Raw genomic sequence first — 24652 nt, 5'->3', positions numbered from 1 at the left:
CACTTCCAGGAGTGGAAAATCAAGGGTTTGATTCATTTCCATCCTGGCCTTTCCTAACAGCTTAGATTTTTAGAACCTTATTACAGTTCTTGCGCTGTGGCGGGGGGTGATGGTGAACTCAATTTTTGCAGTCATTAAAGAAAGAGGAGGGTATTGGGACTATGATCTGCTGCTCAGAAAAATGTAAAAGTGAAATAATGACACAAGCCTTGAAGGATCATTATGATGGGGAGGGAGGACAGAACCATTCAAACCTCTTTGATATAAATATCTCTGCTGATGGATAAGGCTTCTTGTCCGGTTGTATTTCTCATGGTATCACAAGCTACAAAAGCAAAGGTCTCTAGGTTCACTTCTACATCTTCATTGCTAATATGTCTTTCATACTGGAAGAATCTGCCTTTTCAGCATCTTTCACAGATTTCTTTTCTCAGAAGTTTGGGTGTAGGAATTAGTTATCTTGTATGATGAATTCCTGTGTTGTGTGGTGAATTACAGATGGCAACATTGCTACTAAAAATGAATAAATTAGACCCTGATTTAATTTGAAAACAGTTGAGAACTGTGTAAAGTTAAACTTTTCTAAGATCTGTTAGTTTTCAGACTAAGTTCAAATAGTAATTATGCAGCATTAATAAGCACTTGTTGGAAATTTTACTTAGCCTTGGTTTAAACTGATATGGGGATAGAGAATAACCTGGGGGCTTATTTGAGGGTACTGAAAGAATATCAAATAAGCCTCTCTCGCTCCACCTCCCCATCCTCACCATCTGGGGATGAACTTACCTCGGTGGATACTTGTGAACCATTTTCAACAGAAGTCAGGATTTAGTGGCTATGCTGAATATTATACAGCTTTTTAATACCTGAAATTTATTAATGGAAATTTAAAGACTAATTTTAACTAATTTCATGTCTAGTTACCTAATTAAATATAATTAACTGCCTTTAAAAAAAGGGATCAGGAAGCATTTTCCTTTTGCCTTCAATATTTAATATTTGTAAATATAATGTTCAGTAGTATGCAGTCAGATGACCACCCTGCGCTTTGTCATTCCACTGCATGAGTGTGTATATGTGGAGTGCACAGAGATAAAATAGCAACAACTAAGGAGCACTATCACTCCTTGTAATTTTCCTATAATCCTAGTAAAACACTCTCTTGTTATCTGAAATGGCATATGGTATAGAGGTATAACATGAAGGCAGTTATTGGTATTCCATAATGTAGTGAATTTTCACTTAAAAATCTAAGGAGCAAACTAATTCAAATAAAATAAGTATCCTCTAGGGTTAACTAAATCAACCACTGTTTACACTGCTCCTAGTACACTCATAACTTTTTTAGGTTAGTTTTTTGAATGTGTGTATGACAGAAATGAGTTATATGAAGATAAGCTCTTTTAAGTAAATCATTGTCATTCAGCAGTATAATCTGAGATGTCTGGCCTTGAATCTCTGATTTGAAAATACCTTCAATGGTCTCTTACATAATCACAGTTCATTTCTTATCTACATCAAGGAATGTTCCTGTCTATTCTGGTAGCCTAACGACTACTAAAGTGAAGTGCTTGGTGACTCTGGACACTTCCTGACTTGGTGCTCTCATACAGGCAGAGAACACTTGCACAATTCAGATTATTTCACTCATGGTGAGTTCAGAAGAAGCAGTAAACAATGAAGAAGTTTTCAAACTAATTTAGTCTCTGAAGATGCAGTCATTTGTTACAAAACAGGAGATGCTCTCAAGATTTCTTTTTGGGAAATTTGCGTCAGTTGTCTGCTTTATGCAATTTCTATTCAGAAAAGAGACCATTAGATAGGTGGGGGTTTTTTGTTTCTTTGTCTGTTTTTTTGTATGTAGCGACTGCCAAGAAGAGCAAGTTAAAACCCACATTTTCTCCCTAATTTTTGATTGTCACTCTCCTTCCTAAATTGAGGCACAATTAGGTTCCAGTAAAAGAAGCATAGTGAAATTTGATGAAGTTGGCTGAGACCCAAGAGAAGTAAGGAAAATTTCATATGTCCATCTCTCATGCTCTGAAATACAAGATTCTATTTAATGTGGAAGGCAATGCTCTGAAATACAAGATTCTATTTAATGTGGAAGACAAGTCTCAACAATTTTTAAAATAACTTTCTAAACAAGTGAATTAAACATAGAATTCATGTGATTCTTTAAACATCTTGTAGCAAAGTACCTTCACATTATTTAAAAATTGCATTCCACATAATATGAGATTTATTATGTGTCTTTACGTGGCAGTATTACCAATGTTTTGATTAGACCTTCTAGAAAGAAGGTGTAGGTTGCATGAACAGATTACAATGAGGCTTCTTAACTTACAAGGAGTGTCTTGCTTAAAACTTCCCTCAGCCCCCCCATTTCTCTTCACCTTTTGGACCTTTCCTTTTTCACAAGTGTGAGAATTCATGCAGTGTCAGTCTCTCCTACTTAGAGTCCTGTTGGTATTTGCTCTCTTGCCTTTTCTCTCACTCATTTGAGCAGATGCTGTTCCAACGCTCTGGTTTTAACTATTCCTCATATTTTCCTTAGCCCTCATAAAAGCATATTTCTATTTCCAGCCAGCCCAGTTCCAGTCATCTCATTACTCCTGGCTCTGCTCCCACCCTGCTTATGAAATGCTGTAATAATTTTGTAGTGGGACAGTTGGATCAAACTGTAGTTTGGACAGTTGTCCAAATCTTCTTTATGTGCTCGTGGAGAAAGAGTAGCCAGTCATATCTGATGTTGTCAGACAAATACATTTCACAAATAAATAAATTTTAAAAAGGTACTTTAAGAGTTAGCTCATTTTTATAAATCTGCTCAGTCAAATGAGGATAATTTGACAACTGACACCCTATAGTTTCATTTAGCCAAGAATTAATTTCTGAGGCTAAATGAAAATTCTACTGTTTCAGAAAAGAGGGTAGGGAAGTTTTGAAGTGAAAACATCAGAATAGTTCACATCCCAGCAGCAAGATACCTTTAAAGAATTTTTCTAAAACATGAAAATAGAAATTGATATCATGTCCATTTATATTCAGGAGATGAACTATGAAAATTACCAATTCACAGCATATCAAGCAGATATACTTGGTGCACAGAGATGTGCTTACTGTACTTTCACTAAATTGTAGAGTTTACTATTAATAAGAGTTTAATATTATGTAAAACTCAGAGCATTATTTTGCCTCAGGTCAAGTAGCTATTGTTCATTCTTTTAGACATACTCTTTCTAAAAGGATTGTTCACAACAGCAGTAAAGGAAAGCTAAGATCCGTATTCAAGCACAGGAAAATGACAAATTTTGTGGTCTCACAAAGGAGAAGAGACTGTTGCACAGCTGGATTTTCTGTGCATTCCAGTTTGGTGTTGTGACATTGCTAATACCTAGCAGCTCAATCCTCTTTAAACTTTTTGAATAATACAAAATCAGATATAATTTGACCTGTAAAACATGTTTTGAACAGTTTGTCTCCAGTTTCTATTCTGCCCATTCTTGTGCATGTGCTTTGCTTTGATCACATAATTAGCCTTTAAATTAGTGGCATAATAGAGCCTTTTAGTTCCCTGGATTGTCACTACTGTACTCTATTCAGCTTTACATTTGCCGGCATATTTTTTATATATGCATTTGAATGTGATATTTTCTTGCAGATAAACTGGTTTAAAAATGAAATGTGGCACACGTTTAAGATGTAAATTATTATTTTGTAATGTATATAACCTGAGATATCTCCAAACACCTCAAAAATACCCTAAGTATTTAAAGGGTTCATAGAATGTGTCCTCCCTTTGGGGGAAAAAAGTGGAAAGATCAGTAAGGTGACAATTAAAACAGTTTCATGTATGCACTGTACTATAAAATGCGAAAGTGAATAAAAAAGGGGTAGATATTTCGATCAGCAAATATTTTCTGTCTGATAGTAAATGTGAATACATCATGGTTTTGCATTAGGCAATATAGAATTATATATGTCATATACTTTCACAAATGTAGTTCTTCTATTGGCACTGGGGACAATTTCTGTCATTATATGAGTAGCTGTGATAGAATAATTACTTTTCAGGAGTTGGAGCAGGGGCTGTGGTGTGTTTATATCTTTGGTAGAAGCAGTTTCCTTTTCCTTGAAAATAGACCATTATTTTTTTGAAAACTGCAATATATATTCATTAATATTAAAAATATATTTTAAAAAAACAATGAAATTAAAAATCATGTGGAGATGGGACACGGTATGTAGATTATATACTATCCACACAGTCTTTCATAAGATTCTGGTCTACAGAATCCAGATTAAAACAGTGATAGATTTTTATGGCATAAGATATTTTCTCAGAGTCTGTTTTGTCTAACCTATATTCCCCTTCTTCCCAATTCTCTTTCAGATAGCGGTTCTGTGGATGAAAAGGTTTAAAATCACCTATTTGCTATAGGGATCATGTATTTTGTTGATGTTTGTTTGTGACTTCTTTGACCTATTTTGTTCCTTCATTTTAGTTGTGAAATCTGCATGGTTTTTTTCCCAGCTTTCCACTCTTTTGTTCTCCTTTGAGTGTATTGCAAACGTGTTGCATTTATAAACAGGATAACCCTCACTGTTGTGCTTATCATAATTGCCAACACAGGGGTCTGCTGCTGTCAAACATGATATCTCATATTTGCCTCTAATTATCACCTACACTGCATTCACTATAGGACTTAAAGGACAACAGCATTTGGGAAGCAATACCTTGTCTTCCCATGGGTTCTTCCAGTGTATTTCACTAAATGCTGAATGCTACCAAAATGTATCCCAAAGGAATAGCTATTCTAGCTTTGGCCTGGAGCTGACCCTGCTAAACATTTTCATATGTCTTATATGTTTGATGCAGTTAAATTCTGACCCAAGCTTACTAAAAGCAACCAAGTAACTGTACTTTTTTTGGTCTCTATTAAAGGCTCGGTTAGTAAGTGGAAGTTCCTTGGATGCTTCCAAGCTTTATGCAGTCCAGGCATTTACTGGGTGAGTACCAATATGACTTTGAATGTTGATATTTATATCTGCAAAGTAGTCTCATAACATTGTAGTATTTTTTCTAAGTTTTCTTATTTTAAGAAATTGCATTATTTTAAAGGGAAGATACACAACAAAACTGACCAGGTCTTCTCCTTTTAATTTTTTTAATTACTTATTACTTATTACTTATTTTTTTGTGAAATCAGTACAATTCGGGTGCCAAGGGGACTGGATGACAGATCTTTTTACCTTTTTTTGCATATAAAATAGATGCCCTTTGAAGCTGTAATACAATTTTGTCTTCATTCTAGTAAGTGTAATATAATGCTAGTAATATAATGTCAGTCTAGTACTTAAAAACTAAAAGGTCAAGGGTAAAAGATCTTCCAGTGGCTGAGTGTGAATGTGGCAGAAACCAGAATATTTTGCTTTGTTGTCTCCAGATGAAGTTATCTTGCATCTAGTTGTAGGGATTCCTTCCTTTGAGGAAAATCTCTCCTTCCTGTTTTGAATTGTCTGGAAAGGAGAAGAAGTAAAAGTCATTGGTAAATTTATCAGTTACATTAGTACCTAATTGAAAGGGATATTATCATTTTGCTGGCACACTCTGAAAGCACTTTTTGCTGTAGGTATGCTTTGTTACAAAGACAAGGTGATGACATCAAATTAATCATTCCTCTTCTTGTTTTTATATCTGAAAGGCTATACAACAGATGCTAGATACTATGAAGTTTTCCTGGTTAGATTCCTGCTTTGGGGTGGGGGTTACCCTAAAAGGTATTTATGGCATTTAGTCGGTTAATGTAATTCACATACTTCTGTGGAAGGTGTAGTTAAGGTAACATTTGTACTTATTGTTAGACCTCTAACAAAATTAAGAGCATTCTCCAGCTTTTCAGTGGCTTAGGGAATTTCTATATAGTTTGTCATATCTCGAAGTCTTATGTTTCTGCCTTTCCCAATGCACAGAACCTTCAGAATTGCTGTAAAGGTGTGAGGCCACATGTGACATCGGGCAGGATTAGTTGCTCAACGTAAACCAGAAAAGAAGCAGTTTAACATCTAGTTATTGTGGGATTTAGGAGAGCATTTTGTAAGCAGACTCCGAGAGTGTAGGTACTGACAATCAGGTATGGATATCTGTGCCTACAGGAAGCTGTATGTGACCATACTGTTTTGCCATATGCACTAGTTTCCATAACCAGTTACTTAAATACCATTTCCTAATAGATGTAGGCCTTTAAAAAGTAATGTACAAGAGTGTATAGAATTCTAATTTTTTGTGGGTTGCTCACAAAACAGTCTCATAGGTGTTAGGAGAACTTTTGCTACTGACAGTGACTGTACAGACTGAAGGTACTGTTTTTATACCCTCTCTTCCAGTCACAGATGAATAAATTCAAGTATTGAATCCTCTGAGAATAACATGTGTCAATCCCTTGTTAGGACATCCTGTAACCACTGCATGGGATGACTTCAAATGACTGACAATAGCTCAATACTAGCTCATGTTTTTAGATTAAACTTTACTTCTACTACTGACAAAGGGTAGATTGGACCTCTCCCCTTTGCTGTCTGCAATATCTTTTTTAAGCTTCTCTTTCACTGGGCCTCCCTGAAAACAGTTATGCAATTTTCATTTAACTTCTCATTCAACCAAAGAATGCTGTCATTTCAAAGACTTCTGTGGCTCTGTTTTAGTCACACTTCCCAGTCTACTCCTGCATACAAAAACTAATCCTAAATTCCAGGATCCCTCAGCCTTTTCACTGACTGCAGTTTTAGCTATGATTCTTTTTTCCTCTTACGGTCTCCAAAACATGTTACTATTTGAAGTGAGGGCAGATTCTTTCCTTCCCAACCATTGATACTGTGCTCTGTCTACACAGAAATATCTCAGTTGCCTCTTTTCTGCCTTGTTCTTCCCTCTCTTCCATAGCACAAAAGTGTGAACCCACCTCACATGCACATCTCACGAGCACATCCCACGTCCATGGCAGAGACTGAAACACTTCATTCTCTGCAATGATCTCCACTTGGCTGCATGAAATGAGAGAAAAGCCAGGACAAAAAAAGCAAAGGCAAAGACCAAAGACAGCTTTCCTAGGGTTTCTCATCCAACCTCTCTGTTAAATGGCAAAAAGCACCACCTTTCCTGGGTCTTCCATACCAGTATACTATAAGAGCTTCTTCATTTTAACTTTATTCTTCGTTTTATTGAAAATGAGACACTTCAGAGTTCATTATTCACATATTTTTAAAAAGTAAAAGGAGGTCAACTGGGTTTTCTGTCATGAATCTTGTTTACTGTTTTACTTTTTCCAGAGACTTGGTCTGTACTAATTTACTGTTTGTCTGATGGTGAGTCAGAGACTGATAATTTTACACATGGCCTAATCCATTCTGAAATTTGTTAATGATACACAGATTGTGCTCCATGTAGATGATTACTCCTTTCCTTCAATGGCATGCTCTCAATGGTAAAACAAACTTATTTTTCTTGGGCTCCAACAAATTCAAATACATTATTGTTGTGCAAAATGTCTTCAGAAGCACATAAAAGATAGCCAGTACTGATGATTTTTTTCATGGCTTGAATAATAACTTTGATTAAACTTCACCATCTTCTATGTCAAAGTACCGTTGGCTTATAATTGGGCATAGGGAGAGGAGTAGAGAATTTAATTTATAACCTATATTAACATGAACAGTTTTTCTATGGCTAGTCTTTAATGTTCTAAAGATTATACACAAAGACTAATATTTCATTGTCAATACAGCATTGCCCAGTTTGTTAGTTCTGATGAAGTAGCTATTCTGTTTTTCAATAAAATTTGATCTCACAATCCAGATCAGTATATTAATCTTTACTTCCAGTGAAAGCCAACAATCTTTGCATATTTACGGTCCTCTTACATGCTCTTAGAAGGATCGATTTGTCCTTATACAGAGAATTTGTGCATTGGAGGATTTCTAGTTTACATCCCCAAAATCGGGGCTGTTTCAGTAAAGATGCAAGAAAAAGTCCTACATAAGCAGTTCTCCAAAAATAAGATCGATATCAGCCAAGAGACAGGAGATGTTATTGTCTTCTAGGAGTTCATCTGGTCATTGATTCATTGCAGAAAGGAGACAGTTTCCCTTCACAAGCTGCAGTTTCAGATTGCAGTTCTTCCCTCAAACGTGCTTAGCTTCTTCAGTCTCTTGAAGGTATTCAGGTGAATAAGCGTGTATGTGTAAGAATTTCCTGACATGGCCAGATTTCAAAAATTAATTGCAGAGAAGTTGCAGAACCTTCTGATGGAATACATCAACTTCTTGGTAATAGCTACGGTACCACCCTGGTATTGTCACAAAAGATGGTGAAGTGCATTTAAAACCAAAATATTTAATGTCATTGATGTTCCACTTTGCAGATGATAACTGGAATGAGTTTTAGTAATACGTTTTCAAAATAACAAAATAGGTTCCTCTTCACCATATATAACTCATAAATAAATATTTGTTATAGCGTAGAGATGCACGGAGGAAAAAGCAGATCAAGATATTTCTGCCAAGTTGAAGTTGAGTTGAAAATCACAATGAAAAGATTGTGGGGGGAAGTACAGATTGAGTAGAAGATTAAGCTATTTAAAGAGACAGAGGTGTTAGTTGTGACAGATTACTGACTGAACATAAATTACACCACTAATGTCATAATAAAATATCTTTGCATTATGTATTCATCTGCCTTTATTCTGTCATTCTTGCTGTTCCCTCAAAAGCCAACCTTTTCTTTCTTTGGTAACATCATCAACATGCTTAACTCAGACATAACTTTTTTTCCCCATAAAAAGACTATTAGTCATTCTTGAATTTGTATTTTTTTATTTTGTTGTGTGCTACTCCTTAATGATCAGTAAAAGGAGTTCAGTAAGAACCTCCATTTCACTCATATTTTATGTTACAGAGCAAAATAATAGATGGAAGTGATTTTACAGATATTGTCTGTCAGAAGTAACTCTTTGTGGCATAAGAATTCCTTATACACAGGGTGAGTTTTATTTGCTGCTGATGGAACTGCTCCTGAGTACCAAAAAGCCCTGAGTTTATCTCTTAGCCTCCATACATTTACTTTTCACAACCTCAGAAATGTTATTTTATTTCTATCACACTTTTGATGGGTTTGTAGGTCTGGAAGTTGCAATTTGGGTCTACTTTGATCTTTATGTCCTTGAAAAAAAATTCTAGTATCACAACCCTTCACAAAGACTGTTCATATCAAAATATAAAGGAATTGAATAAACAGCTTATGAATTCTTTCCCTGTTTTAGATGATGATGCAGGGGCATCAGAAAGGGGTATGAAAGAAACAGATTATCCCCTGAATTTATAGGATAAGAGTTAAGATGGTGCTTGGAAAGTGGTAATGTTCATAAGTGTTAAAATAAACTCTCCTATACTCTAAGTGCTTTACTGACTCAACTAAGATATGAAAGGCATGACCTTTTTTTCTCTTTTAACTAGAAGGAATTCTGCAAAGAAAAACAGAGGGATGCCTTGATTTTAATATAGGCAACTTGGGAATTTTCTGTGCAAAAAACGCTGTCAATACAGACTTGATGCATTAGAAGAATTAAATTGTAACATCTACATCCAACAGGAATCCTCAGCCAGAGTCTTACCTTAGATATAGAATTTGTCAAATTTTTTGTCAAAGTTTGTCAGGTGGTGTGGGTGGGGTTGTGGGGGTTGTAATCCTCAAGTCACCAAAGGACTACCTGGGATCGAGTGCTGACCCTTCAAAAGGAAGTGAAAATTCTGTCACTGATTTCAGTTATCTCTCTTTTCACCCCAAAATTGTTTTGTGTACGAATAAAATGAGGACTTTCAGATGATAAACTGTATTATACACCACCTTCTCTGAGAATATATCTCTGAATTAGATCTGGCAAGGTATGTAACAATCTTCCAATATCCAGTGCAGAAGAAGTTCAGGAGGATAATATCTGTGTTAACTGTTCTGAAGAGTCAGGAAGAATGAAGCACATTGTTATCTCTATCACTATGTATTATTTCAAATTCTATTGTGTCAGCCTTTTATTCTTTGAAGTGATTACAAGTTGCTCTTTGCTGCTGTTTCCAAGTTATATGTGAGATCTAATTGGAGTTTAATTGTGTGCTTAATGAAAAAGCTTAAACTGGGAAAGAGAAAATAATGATGGTCACCATGGAAGTATCTTAAAATGGGACAAGCTCTGTTTTCCACATTCACATGGAGATGTCAATCTGTGGCTTTGCTAGATATTGTAGTCTTTATCAAATTTATTACAACAATGATATTCTCTGCAATGTTGGGCCGCATCTCAACCACCAGATGTACAAGACCTTCTGATGGAAAGCTACTGTTCTAACTTTTAAATTAATGGTAAAAAGTTTTGGGAGGTATTAAACAGCCTTTCAGCTACTCTGCTTTGGGTGAATGCCAGAAGTAAAAGACAGCAGCACCAAGAACACTTTCACCAGCTTTTTGTAAGAAATAGAACATTTACCTTCTTTAGCTGCTAACTGCTAATTTTCATTTTATCTGTAAATACAGATATTATAAGCAGTTCTTAAGGATGCAGACTTGTAAGCCCCGTGTTTGTATTTTCTTCTTTCCTTTGTATCTCCTGCAGTGGACTGTATGGCATTGACAGCATGCCAGACCTGCGCAGGAAGAAATCTTTTCCCATTGTTCGAGATGTGGTGAGTAACTCCTCAAACTGTTCATTTGTTTGTCAGTTGTCTACACCTTTCTGGTAATTACGACTGTGCATGTTGAGTGACAGTTTGTCAACAATTGTGTTAGGGAAAATAGGTATCTTGAGGGAATGGATTGAGGCCAGTAAAAGTCAACGAGGCAGTGTTATAATGGACTAAATAAGTCTGAATATCTCAGGGAATATTTAGATATTACTTGTGTAATCAAGTAATGTGCATTTCACGCAATAATAAACTGCCCATTCTCATTTTAAGTTAGTTTATGAAGACAGGTGCTATTAAGGGTTTGGGATAGTGATTGACTTGATTTGTTTTGATACTGAAAGAGGAAGAAAGTTCCTTTTAAAAAACAGCCCTTTTTCACTATGAATATTTTAAAGATTTATGGGTACTTTTGGTACAAGATGAGGCATGGGGTTTTTAACAGTCATCAAGGACAATAATAGTCTAGAAAAATAAATTTCAGAAAGGTGAAAAGAATGGCAGTTCCTTTGAGATTTATTCTGGCTTCCAGTCTAAACAAGATTAAGTAGAATCTCTCTGCTCTGAAGAATTTTGAGTGCTATTCACATTTCTGTATTTCTTTTCCTGAAGTACAGAATTCATAATTCAAGAAAACCCATACTTAGTCTCTGATGGTGGTGAGCCCCCAAACCAATTTTTCGTTGTAAAGAAATGATGGGGAGTTAGCCTAAGTAAATGTTACTGGAGCTGTCATTAAAAGATCAGCCTTTGCTAAATTATTGCTGTGTTTTCTCAGCTACACTGTTCAGTGATACACTGTGCTATCTGAACAGTCAGAAAGAGAAAGTACAGAAACCATTTTAGGGTAGAATTCCTTCTGAAATCAATGAAATGTTACAGTGTGTGACATAGGAGTATTACACAAGTATAATCTACTGCCCCATTATGACACATTTATGCATATTAAGTGACACTCTGTTGTAATTGTTGGAACTGTTTGCAGAAAAGTATAGCTCAGAATTCATTAAGACATCAGAATGTTAATTATTCACTTTGAGAGGAGTAACACTTTCATTTTATTATTCTAGTATGTCAGTGATTGCTGCTTTACTGTCCAGTCCCTGGAGGATAACTCCTCTTGAAGGAATTCTATCTTTAATAAGTATAAATTGCAGAGTTTTAAAACCAAAATTCATTCTGAAATTGAGTCATTATGGACTTACAGTATCATACTTAGCTATGTGTTCTTTAACTATATACGTCTTTAAAAGAGTAAATTGTATTACAATTCAGTTCTACATCTGCAAGCCTAAAAAACTTCTACCGACATTAGAAGAACTTATTTCAGGCTTAGTGTAGGTCTTCATCTTTGAAAGATTATTTGTATTTAAAGGTATATTTGTATTTAAAGGTATATGTTTCAAGCAGCCTCCTGCAAGCTCTGAGCTTTCAATATGTTCCAACACAACTCATTTAAATCAATGACTTAATGATCAGGTCCTTGTGAGATGTGATACACTGTAAATGATCCTTGTTTTATGCTTACTTCTGACTGTTTCACAAAAATAGAGATAATATTGCTCGAAATGAGTGATATACTCTTTTGATACTGACTGAAATAATTTCATATATATTTCTATTGCAATGAATCTGACAAATTATTAATATTCTTTAAAATTTCTTTCCTATCTTGGCTGGATTTTTCAGGCTATGGTAAGTACTTTTATACTGATAAATGTTCTAAAATTATCGTAAAAACTTATGAATTTCATTAATGTCATATTTTATTATGACCTTGTATTGGAAAGTAGGAAAAATATTTTATGACCAAGAATTTAATCATAAGAGAATGTCTTGTCCTCTGCATCATATATACCAATATTATTAGAAAGGTGTTAAAAAGGTATTGATGTATACCAAATATCCTTTCTAATGACACAAGCAGGAACTTTTAGCACCCAAGCATAATGCTATTGAATTATAACCAACTACAGTATTTCAGAACAGCAGCATTTTACTTATGGACTTTCTCTTGCAGATGCAGTTTATTCTGACAGTGATACCTAAATGGAAATAACCCTTGTGATTTTTTTTTTTTCACTAAAATCCCTGTAAATTTAATCCATATGACTGTTAAATATGCTGGTTTATCACAAATCCCTCTGGACATCACTTTCTTCCAACATGACAAACACTTGATTAAGAACAACCTAGTTACCTGTTTTCTATTAGGTTTTGTTATTTTATATAGGGCACTCTACTATAATTTTAGACACATTTCTGATTAAGGAGCAAGATGGTAAAGTTCCACGATTCCATGAGTACCCACTGGGAGAACTGAGCTTCAAGGACACAGGACAGGGCCAAAATTGCCTCCCTTTTTTCTTTTTTTCTCATGGGAAATAATATCTGTTTATTGACTTCTGCTGATATCATGAAACTGCAGTTCTGCTGGCTCATGTACTTGGATGAATTGCTGGAGGACAGAACACAGTAGCAGTCACTGCCCCATAATCCAGGTTAATGTTATTATGCCCTTTTTACTCCTGCCCTGACAAGTCATCCACATTGTTCTCTCACTTGGAATGGCTGGAATTGTGCAATTGAGACCTGAAAGGATCAAATCCCTTTCTAAGTATAAGGGACGTGAAGTCTACAGTTCAAAACTATAAAACTAGCACACTGCGGGCAAGTAAATATAAATGCAAGACTTTGAGAAGAAACCTATACTTTAAGAGGGATCAAATGATGAATGCTTTAAAGTAATTTTTTTTTAACCTGAAACTCTACTGATTATGAAAATTATTTCTATTCTTCTTAATGATCCCATTGCATTTTTACTTACCATTTTTTATTTTGATGCATGGGTCCTGTAGCATAAGGTTTTGTCACAAAAAGTTTGAAACAGCAAAGCCTCTGGGCTCTGTTTAATCTTTCCTGTGACTTTGTCAATCTCATTGGCACACACTGATGGAATTTCCCATATGCACAGAAATAGAATGAAAAGATGGTCACAGAGAAGTAAACAGAATTATTTACTCAATAATAATTGAATGGGAAAACTGATAGCAAATTAACGGCATAGAGAGGGTAAACTGCTGAGTTTAAAAGAAAAAGAAAAGGAGGGTTCTTTGCATCCCATCTTAACTGTAATAGCACAGTGATAAATCAAATATTACTAAACCAAGGGTGACTTCTTACCCTATAATTGGTTTCACAAGATTAATAATTTTGTGTCAATCTGCAAGTTTAATTATTATCAAGAGAAACTTATTGAAAATTGAATCAGGGGAAGTGAACATTTAAAATTAAAATTGAACAGTCTTAATATATCTAAATAAATAAATAAAAATCCATTTTAAATGTCAGTGTTTAAAATGATAAAATGGGAAGAAATTAGAATAGTCTCTTCATCCAAAGATTAATGATGCAATTCCTCTTTTGATGTGAGCCTGAATTGCTTCTGACCCGATACATATTTCACAAAAAAATGTCATATGCAAAATATCACCAAAACTTTTGCTGTAATAGCACTGTAATGGTGAACTACAGAGACACACTGCACAGTTAGGTGAAAATTTGTATCCCCACAACAAAAGCAACAACAGACTTATGGTTAGTGGGTGGTGTCATTGATCTGCACAGTGCTGGGCTATGAGGGCAGCAGTGCATGACAAAGCAGATACTGGGTGAGAGAAGAACTGAGATAAAGCACAAGTATAGGGACACACGTGGGATGATTTAGAATAGGGGGAAGGAAGAACGAGAACAACGTTGCAGGTGAAGTGCAGTAATAGAACAGTGTTATGGTTGATATTTCGCACAGTGAAATAAATCTTAACCTGTTTTTGTCAGGCCAAAATGAGTACTGATAGCAGAAGTGATATTCAGATTCGAAATATTAATTGGAAAACACACAGAACTCGTTTCACCAGGGTCTTTTTCCTTCTCATCATTATACTTGCTAATTAATTCTCAAGGAACTGTTTAAATTTCAGGGCTATTGCAGTAAGGAGTAGAAAATTTCATTGTTTATTGTATATTAAAAATACTTTATTTTGAGTCGCTTCGTATGTACTGTACTAGAGCAAATGAGATTGTCTCTACAACCCAGTGTGTAGTATTTGGAACCAGGAAGTGTTCATAAACCAATAACCTCGTGTGGCCAAACGAGGACAGATTGCAACAGAGTTCCAACCTTTTTTCTTGCCTCCAGGAACCAGAGTATTTCTCCATGTGTCCATATATCCATATAGAGAAATATGGATACTATGATCCATATTATCAAATTAATATTCTCTTTAAGGAAAATAAGAATTTAAGGTTTTTCAAGGTCTTTTTATTTAAAACAAGTAACACTTTTATACATATGCACAGTTTAAAAATGCTCAGTGAGTTACAAAAATCATCCACACTGACAACTTGAACCGTAAGACTACTGCAAAATGATCTCCCATGTTGCTGCAGGCACAGTCAGCTTCCAAATTAGGGCAGGATGCCTATCCTTGTACCACATTAATTTGGTTGGCAAAGCGGAAAAACAGTGACAGCCTGTGGTTTAAAAAAACTAAGTCACAAACCTCTGAATAACAGGTTTTCTATTAGAAATGGCAGTTCAGCTGGGCACTGCTGAAAGAAACAGTAATGATGATGGAAGGTGTACTTCCATTATGTGCTGAAACCTTAAAAGTTGTGGGCTGCAAACATTAACTAAAAGTTTTTGGAACTTCTGCAGTTTCGTTTATATCCAATAGCATAATCAAGTGCTAATTGCCTTCCATTAGATTTGACAGCTGGTGTTACAAGTATAATTTTAACCATTTTGCATTTGCCTCAAACAGACACTTGCAGCTCGAAAGTCTGGTATTTCCATGGCCATGCTCACCCGGACCTCCATAAACACTGAGGAAATGGTAAGTGTGTTCAGTGGCACGTTTAAATCACTTAAACAATGGAGACATTTTTGTTAAAAGATCTTTAAAATTTATTTCAGCCTTAGATGCTCCAAACTGGATGAAATTGAGTGTGTAAATATTCCATTTATTGCGTAGGAACTTTCAGGGATCCTGAGCAGAATTTGCTGCCTGATCCACGGTTACAAGGCCAGGTTTGCTTCTGCTGACTCACACCCATGACAGTCAGAAGAGACTGAGCAAGAAACCTTTGTCTTACCAAGCAGTTATTTGGGGGAAGCATTTTATACCATGCTTTACCTGCAGTCTTTCAGCATCTTTATGTCTTCATCACATCATGGGTGCAATCAGAATGACAGGACTCTGCAAGAAGGTTTCTTTGTGATCATTATTTTTTCCCAGTCCTTATGGGTGGCTGGGACACTATTTGACTTTTTTTTAATGTAACTCACACTAATAACACATCATTCTTGAAGAAATGTTTAGTTCATACAAAAAGTGACCACGAGAATATTCTGAAAAATCATATTCTTATAGCTAGTAAAACCTGTGTATTGTGGTTTCCCATTATTGACTTCACTTAGATTTTGAAAAAGAAATTTATTTGAAACAAAACCACAAAAGGTGTCATTTTCCTCAGGAATACTTAAAGTGTGATGCAAGAAGATTTACATGGCTAAACTAAGCCAAAGGACTAATTTGAAGGAATATAGGCCCATTTCGTGTTCCTTAACTTGCTAGTGCATACATAGCCTTCTAAAATATATCCTACATTGAAGAAAAATGAAGTGTTGAATTTTTCTTACACAGTTGTTAAGCTCCATAGTAGAAGAATGGAAGAACAGAATATACTGACAGGTGTTCTGGGAACTGAAACCCACAGCACAAATACACACACGTCCATCTCACCTGATTTATTGTGAACTTTCTGTGCTTGTATGGTAATCATAAAGTAACAATTTGGTAGTGCTCAGGGATGGATTGCTGAGGTAGAAAACAGCTGGTGTTTGAAATGTTCTTTCAGTAGAAGAAGGAGTTATTTTATTCTGCTATCTCAAAATAGTAACAAAGGTTGACAGAATGAAAGGGAACTATTGAATCTTAAGAAGAAGTTCAAGGCTGAGAGAAAATTATACAGAAAAACTTACACTATGAAAGTCGTACAAAATAAAGACTTTTTTCATCTATGTTATAGTTTCTACAAAAATACCCAAGTTCAGTAAAAGAAACTAAGATACTTCATATGATTTACTAAAAGATGTTTACTGAAAAAAACCCTATGTATGTATTTATTACCTTTTATGATGATTAATATAGGTGCAGCTATTCATTTACCTGCCTCCCTTCCTGTAAAAACTATCAGACTGACTTTAGTTGCAAGTTTTAGAGATAATATTAATTGCCAACAAATGCAGAACAATAAATAATAATGGGGGCTGCACTTATAGATTCTTATTGAGGGGTACTCTTCAGGAGGAAAAAAGAAGGCAGCAAATCCCAGTAGACAGCTCAGTGTAAGCATTTCTCCAATGCTTGCTGTCAACCAGGAGAAACGACTGAACTATGATTCAGGAGATATGGAAAAATAATTTCAGTGTGGTTTTATGCCTTTATACTCTTTGGCCTCCCTTTGAACCATGCCACATGAAAAACTCTGCATCAGAAATAGATATTTCCTAAGAAATCTTTAAATAAAAATGTAATTTCAAAGGTAGACAGCAAATACAATTTAGATATATCAAAGTTCATTTGATGAGAAAATGTAAAAAGGTAATTTAGAGAAGAGGTGAATAGGAGAAGCCTGTCTTATTCTTTAGTGAGCCAGCCCTCACTAAGCATATAAAGGGAAGTGAGTAATCTTTTACAGATAAATGTAATGCTACAGCCAGGAAAGCCACTGGCTAGATATTTAAAACATGGAAAAGATAATACTTTTGTACTTGGTCTCTAAGTAGCCAGCTGAACTTAATAACCTAGGGCATCATTCAACAGGGTAGAGCAAGATTCGAAAACAAAAAGGACAGACATTTTCAGGCATAAAAGAACTCTCCAGATACTCTCCACAAAATGAAGATGTGAAATGCAGATGAAGAAATGCAGTCACCAATGAGAGTTAAGGAAAAAAAATCCCTTTGGGCAAGTTATTCCTCTGATTAAGGTTTTCTGGCTTTTACCCTCCCTCAGCTTTTTCTGGAGGGAATATTAGTGACTCTGGTGGGAGCAGGTTATTTGGCTGACTAGATTCAGCATGGAAATTCTTTGAACTAATGCCTTTTATTAAAAAATCAAATGCCACTTATACAAAAAATTAAAACCTGAGGTGAGGGCTGTGAGCTTTGCCACCTGACAGTGCTGTCCTTCTGGTAGAGCACACACATGACACAGTGAGTTTGTGTGTTTTCAGGCACAGGTCCAAAGACATTTTAAACAATGTGAAACTTAAACATATGTTTTCAGTTGAGCATTCATTTAATTGTTTTGCTGAACAAAGAGACAGGGCTGCAAGTTTGTAAAAATAATATATCGATGACATTTAAAAGTATTTCAAGTAGTATATAACAGAAATAAACTTCAATTCAGAGGATAAGCAGATAACTAGATAATTCTCCTATATATTGAGTGCTAAATGTTGCCATGCCCAGAGCTCAGTGAATTCATATAACAGAAACATTTAAACAGAGAAAAGTAATAGGAATGAAAGCCTCTAGACAGAAAGATAAATAAAATTCTCCTTTGCAATTTGCTTTATTAACAACAGGGGAAGGAACATGTTCAGCAGCAAAACTAATCTACAAATTGTGCCTTTCAGCTGAAAATTTCATTTACCCTCAAATGTTTACTTCAAGGCCTGTTGAGCTGTGCCATTTCATTACTTACTGACATTTTAGAAAAAGATAAAAGTTACTGGCAAAATAATTTATAATGTGAAAAAACAGTGAAGCTGAACTGGGTGAAAAGGGCAGGATTTGTACTGAGGCTACTAGAGTTTGGGAGTGGGACAGTGTAATCTGCAAAGGAATCTTCAAATATCTGGTGGTTTCTGAGAAGCATCATTTCTCAGCAGGCTGCATAAATTCACCTTGGGTTTCTTTCTGACCCCTGTGACTGGTAAGTTGTGACGTGGCAGGCAGAAGGTGGATATGTGCAAAGAGGGATTCTCCAGAGTTAGGTGGCTGTGACTGCCCCAGTCCTCCTTAGGGTCTGCCAAATCAAACCAGTGCAGACCTTTCCTTGCTTTCAGGGAAGTTATTAGGACAGGCTAAGAAGCACCCCAGAGAGCAATTCAGAATTTGTTTTAGTCTTTCCTGCTGTATCAGGTCTTTTTCTTAGTTCAGTTCTGCAGTGTTCTCAGAAGTGCTAGGATCAAATGCCCACGAAATGTCTGACCATGTATATTTGATTTGGCTTCACAGGACGGATGTTGTTTTCAGTGTGTAACTCTTAACTTCAAGAAGGGTTGTTGCAGCCTAAGCTACTTAACATTTGGTTCTGCTATTTTTAGTGCTTGAACCTATGGATCAGTAGATTTATTGCTACATGCTAATGGTTTTCCCATGGTAGCAAAAGTCCTTTAATTGATGGCTCTGATTGTGCAACATTATGCAGATGTGTGCACAAAAAGTATTTTAGTTTTATCAGACAATTTATCGTTAGCAGAATATCTCATGTTTTGAGCAGAGAAAACCAAGAACATGTCAGCATATTGGTAGACAGCCTAATATCTTGCATTTGGTATAAACTTACCACAGCTGAATATTAAATATAAGGGAGTGCTAACTAATGTTCAACTGAGTAAGTTTGCTTTGCTTCCTATCCTATCAGAACTGTGGCAGAGATGTTGAAGCACAAGTGGACAAATCACACATATTCCCGGGTGTTGTTCCCCATTTTCTACAGTATTAGAGCTACCTCATATTATATCCACACCGAACAAAGACATGGATGGACAGACAGATTTTCAGAAATATCCCTCTGTGCCACCCCTTTTAATATGGTTTCTTCTTTCTAACAGAAACAATCATTCATTATAAGGGAACAGGTCTAGAACTTCTAATACATTCATGGCAGCCATGTATGAATTTAGTGAACACACAACCCCAAAAAAACCCCAAATGTTGTAAGATCATGTTTTTGTGTGGTGCCAAGTACAGCCTACAGGCTGCTGAGCTTTTTTCATTCCCAGTAAATCACCTGGACTTAGAAGATCTGGGTGCCTGAAAACAAAGCTCAGATAAACAAACTGGACCATCGTGGCTGTATAAGCCCATGTTTTACATACAGAACTTCAGAGATTGCTTTGTATTTACCTTATTAAGCACTGAGGAGTTGAGATTGATGTTGTTACTGTACTAGTCAGCCAATGACTGTTCTTGTAGTAGAACTGGTCATGAGTCTTAAGCCAAAACAGTCAAAGAAATGGGTGTGGATTTTTGAGAGCATGGATCATTCTTGTTTACAGGTAAAAAGCAACTTGATGCTTAAACAGGAAGTAGTGAGTATGGTATTACAGACTATAGCACAGGAAGACAGATAAAATGGAACCCTAAAACTGGCCAGCTTTTATTTGATGAGATTATATAGACACTAAATATTAAATGACAGCATTGTATATAATCAAAGTACATTTTGTGCAGTGTGTCTAAGTTCCTGTAGAAAGTATTTAAATATTCAGAAGTAGTGTTAAGCACCAATGAATGGAATGTGATGAATTTTTTAATTTCTGCCTAAAAATATAAAAATATGCATAAGACTTCTTGTTAATTGACTAACTTGATTCCAGTTTAACTCTGCTGTTTCTGAATTCAGATAAAACAGTCATCCAGGGTTCTTTTGTCTTCAAAGCATAAGGCAAAATGAGTAAATCAGTATTTTGCAAATTCATACTTCTATGTATATTCTGATATTTTCTAGCATTGTAAGTGTAAATGACATATAATTTAGCTACAGTTCACTTGTATTAAACAAAGTCTTGATTTTTTTTTTCTTACCCAACAGAAAATACACGTCTTCAAGAAGACATTGCAGGCTTTGATCTATCCTATATCATCAACCACACCTCATAACTTTGAAATTTGGACAGCTACAACTCCCACATACTGTTATGAATGTGAAGGTCTACTTTGGGGCATTGCCAGACAAGGCATGAGGTGCACTGAATGTGGTGTCAAATGCCATGAGAAGTGCCAAGACCTCCTGAATGCTGACTGTTTGCAGAGTGAGTATTTCTTGACGACTAAAACATTGCAATACTTCACATCTTTTGATTTTGTGTGTACCCTCAGATATATCCTGAAACAAAGGACCAGATCATCCAAAACCAGTGAGGGCATGTTTAACAGTTGAGAAGCTACCCCGAAACTTTAGGAAACAACTACTGTTAATTTTGCTTTTGTCTTTAAAATGTGCCAAATGTTGCGGGTCAGTTACAAAATAATGCTTGGTAACATCAGAGAATTGTTTACTTTCTGCTGCCTAAGCCTAAAAAATGGCAAAGATTAAAAAAATATTCATGATACTTATTGTAGTCGTATTATTGTGCTGCATAATAGACAAAAATATTAAACAGCCTTTCAAAATACCAAACCATGTATGTGTAAGGGAAAGAAAAATTTAGTCAGGAAGTCATTTGGGACCTTTTTCTTTGCTTTTTTTTTTGCCCAGATTGATTCCAACCACCATGCATTCTCCTTCAAAAATATACCAGGTACATTGAAACCATAGTTAAATTCCAACACAATTATTACACAAGATTCTAAACAATAGAAAAACAAGACCTGCAAATTGTCCAATATTCTTACTTTGGGATGAAAGGCGCTTTTATAAGTCTGGAGTTATTCCCCACTGTTAACTGCTGATATGTTCCTGCGCTTCTACATGTAGGAAAAGTACATAGATATTTCAGTGAGGTCTTCCTTCTTCCCACTGTGTTCTCTGTGTGAAGAGCTGTCACAAGGGATGGATTCTCAAGGTTCATACTGTTGAGGAACTAATCAAAATTTCCCAGAGCAACTGACCCCATGGAGCACAAACTAATGATGAATTTCTAAATCAAGCTGCTTAACTGCGCTTAATTGTGATTCTGCACTATGGCTGAAACTGGGCTGTGTTTGACAACTAAGCTTTTGACATAGTTTCACAAGTGAGAAAGGAATGTTTGCTTTGAAAATCAACTACTACAGAAGTAGCTTGTGCAGCATTAATGTGATTGTTGGTGGTGAATAGTCAAAGGTGTATAAAGATGATACTCGTGAGCAGCTTCTTCAATAAGTGCAAATAGTTCTGTTACTGGGACAGTAACAAAAGCAGGTATGTTTTCAGAATGTCAGTTCCTGTTCACTCTTATTGATTAATTGTCTCGTTTCATTCTGGGTATGTTTTAAGACTGGCTAAAAATAATAATGAATTGCACATCAGCCCATTGATCTCTCTGTTTTGAGTAGTCATTTGACACCCTGTTTCTGCTGGGAATCACTTGGGTTATACTGCCTGGATTTATAGGCATGGAAATGAGTTAAGCTTGTACTTCTGCTGGCAACAAGCACAAGATATGTGCAAGTCACTTGCCAACCTGACAGAGGAAGCAGAAAATAGGAATAGCTTTCCTAAATGTAATGTCTCCCCTTATGCATCTTATCTTGTTTAGTGCTATTTATGTGCAGGGGTAAGAAAACATGGGGGAGGGGCACTGAATTGACACTGATATTCTCAAAATGTAATGTGAGATTAATCTTGTAGGGGGGCCACAAACCAAATCTTTATGAACCACATTGGATCTAATTGAAGGTTACTTTCTACACATCCTTCAGGAACTGGGCTACTGCTGAGATTAGGAGCTACTCTGCTGTGACTCACTTTTGCTGCTCCCTGAAAAGGCTGATTGTATTCTGTGACAAAGAGATAACTATCAAGTCTTCTGTAGAGTGTTGTGGGAATTCCCATATCATAATTACATACAGTAATGGTCTAGAAATAAAGCATAGCTGAAACTTACTCCACCAGAAGGAGATCTTTTATTTTGGAGGATTTAAGAGAATAACATGTCATGTTATACCACTTTGTTTCAGAAATATTTTTAATTTAAGAAAATCAAGATTAATTTGCTCCATGAAACATATACAACAAATCTTGTTTCAACAGTAGTGTTATGAAGTATTGCAAAGATCAAATGGTTATGAGCATGGTAATCATGTCTTTGTGCTGGGAGGAACCTTTCTGTCACTGTTATTTTGGTGGTTCTCATCTCACCAAACATGTAAAAACCCTCCTCTACTCCACCAGGATTTCCAGCCTGGTTACTACATTGCATTCAGTCCCCTTTTGAATTACATTGGAGGCACTTAGGAGATTTTTTTAATTGGAAGTTTCATATGGCAAGAACATTTATTTCTGTCTCATGGATCCTCTGTCCTGTAGTGCATTCTACAAGTACAGCACAATACAGATCAGTGGTGTACTCTTAAGAGATACCTTACTTACAGTCACCCCTGCTTGAAAGACTATTTAGATCTGACTTCTAGGATTTTGGTTCATTTTTATCAAAGAAAACAGTAATCAAGTCTGTGTCTTTTCATTCCTGTGGAAGTTTGAAGAGTGGAAAATGAAAGCTTCCTGAAGTGTCTGTAGGAGCTAGCACATATAAAGTATAGCATTTTAATCTCTTTTTGCTATTTGAGAGAGTCACAGTTCAAACTGGAATTGTTACTACAGCTATTTCTGCTCAATAATAAAAGCAAAGTGAGAAAAGCAAGATCCAAGATCATGTCCCTGACAATTTCAGGGTCACAAGTTACTCACAGGCTGCATGTAATATTATGATTTCTCATAACAGAGAATGGTTAGAGAGGTTGTTCTTTGTGAGGCTTCTTAAAAGTGACAAAATCTCTTGTCACTGCACACACTGAAAAACAACATTTAAGCCAGCTAGGCCTGAATATAACACCAATAAGGAGCTGAGCTGTTATTACTCCTCAGAATAAGTAATCCTTTCTCTGTGGGGTGATATACCTTCACATATTTGCATGCTGACCATGCCTCTTCCTGTTTCACTTCTCCAGCTGTCAAGGCAATAATCCTCTGCTAACTTTCTGAGAGGTGAGCTGGTTTTCAGGGTGCCACAATCATGCAGGTGGCATGGGAGATGTATCCATCCCTGAAATAATTTAATCTGGCTAAAATTGAAAAGCTACAAAAGGCATACAGAGTAAAAGTATCCTTTTTATCTTCCTTTTCACGTAGCTGAAGAAAAATTCAGCCCAGAGGTTCCCTGGCCCACATCACTAACCCAAAAAACCATAAAAAATATTTCGGAGCACCATGCTGTCTTTGAAGAGTTTTTATAGATGTATAAATGAAAAGTCTTAGAGAGGGCCTGCAAAAAAAAAAAGAAATAGGATTGGAAGTCATCTGTGGTGTGAACAGTTTGAAAACATTGAACCACAAAGTCTTGAAAGGACAAACCTCTAGAAGGCAAATTGCAGATAAAATATTTAACACACCTAAGGGATCCCGCTCTTCTCATCAGCATGCAAATGTTTTTGAGCATCCTGTCATATTTTTTTGCAACAGATTAATTGTTCAGTGGGTTTGAATATTATACTGCTTTGAAAATGAGGTTCATGCCCTTTGTTTTATATTGGAAAAATGAATTGACCAATTGGTTAAATCTCTGTTGCTGAGAAAACTAATGCTAACAGTATCATAAAGTGAAATGTAGTTATTTTTATCACAGTCATTCTTTGGGCCATCTCATAATCATGAGGGTGTATTGGCCTCCAAACCTCTGTGATTTTTTTTATATGCAATGATTGCTAATGTAGACTGTAGAAATGAAGTCACATCTCAAGCTCTTTAAGGTCAATATCTAACCTTGTTCTAAATTAGGTTTAAAAAAAAATCGGTAGTACTTTCATTAGACCACTCATCTTCAACAAGATATCCCTTTCTAGTACTAGGTGCAGTATTAAGTTAGAATTGATTTCAATCATGTTGAGCTTGTATCAGTCCCTAGGGTAAAAGGGGCTTGTTAA

General features: G+C 35.8%; 1 protein-coding gene across 5 annotated transcripts in view; it reads left to right on the top strand.

Annotated features, from left to right (window-relative positions):
* The window catches only part of UNC13C (unc-13 homolog C), a 142767-nt gene that overhangs the window by 22209 nt on the left and 95906 nt on the right, over nt 1-24652 (top strand). For all 5 annotated transcript variants that reach the window (XM_017827549.1, XM_017827550.1, XM_017827548.1 and 2 more), the window contains exons 3-8: nt 4397-4419; nt 4949-5013; nt 10665-10734; nt 12421-12426; nt 15555-15626; nt 20622-20841. In XM_017827549.1, the coding sequence (XP_017683038.1) occupies nt 4397-4419; nt 4949-5013; nt 10665-10734; nt 12421-12426; nt 15555-15626; nt 20622-20841 (456 nt within the window). The remainder of the gene's footprint in view (nt 1-4396; nt 4420-4948; nt 5014-10664; nt 10735-12420; nt 12427-15554; nt 15627-20621; nt 20842-24652) is intronic.

Source organism: Lepidothrix coronata, unplaced genomic scaffold, assembly GCF_001604755.1.
Source record: "Lepidothrix coronata isolate B3197 unplaced genomic scaffold, Lepidothrix_coronata-1.0 Scaffold140, whole genome shotgun sequence".
Lineage (NCBI taxonomy): Eukaryota > Metazoa > Chordata > Aves > Passeriformes > Pipridae > Lepidothrix > Lepidothrix coronata.
This window is presented reverse-complemented; position numbering and strand designations above follow the sequence as displayed.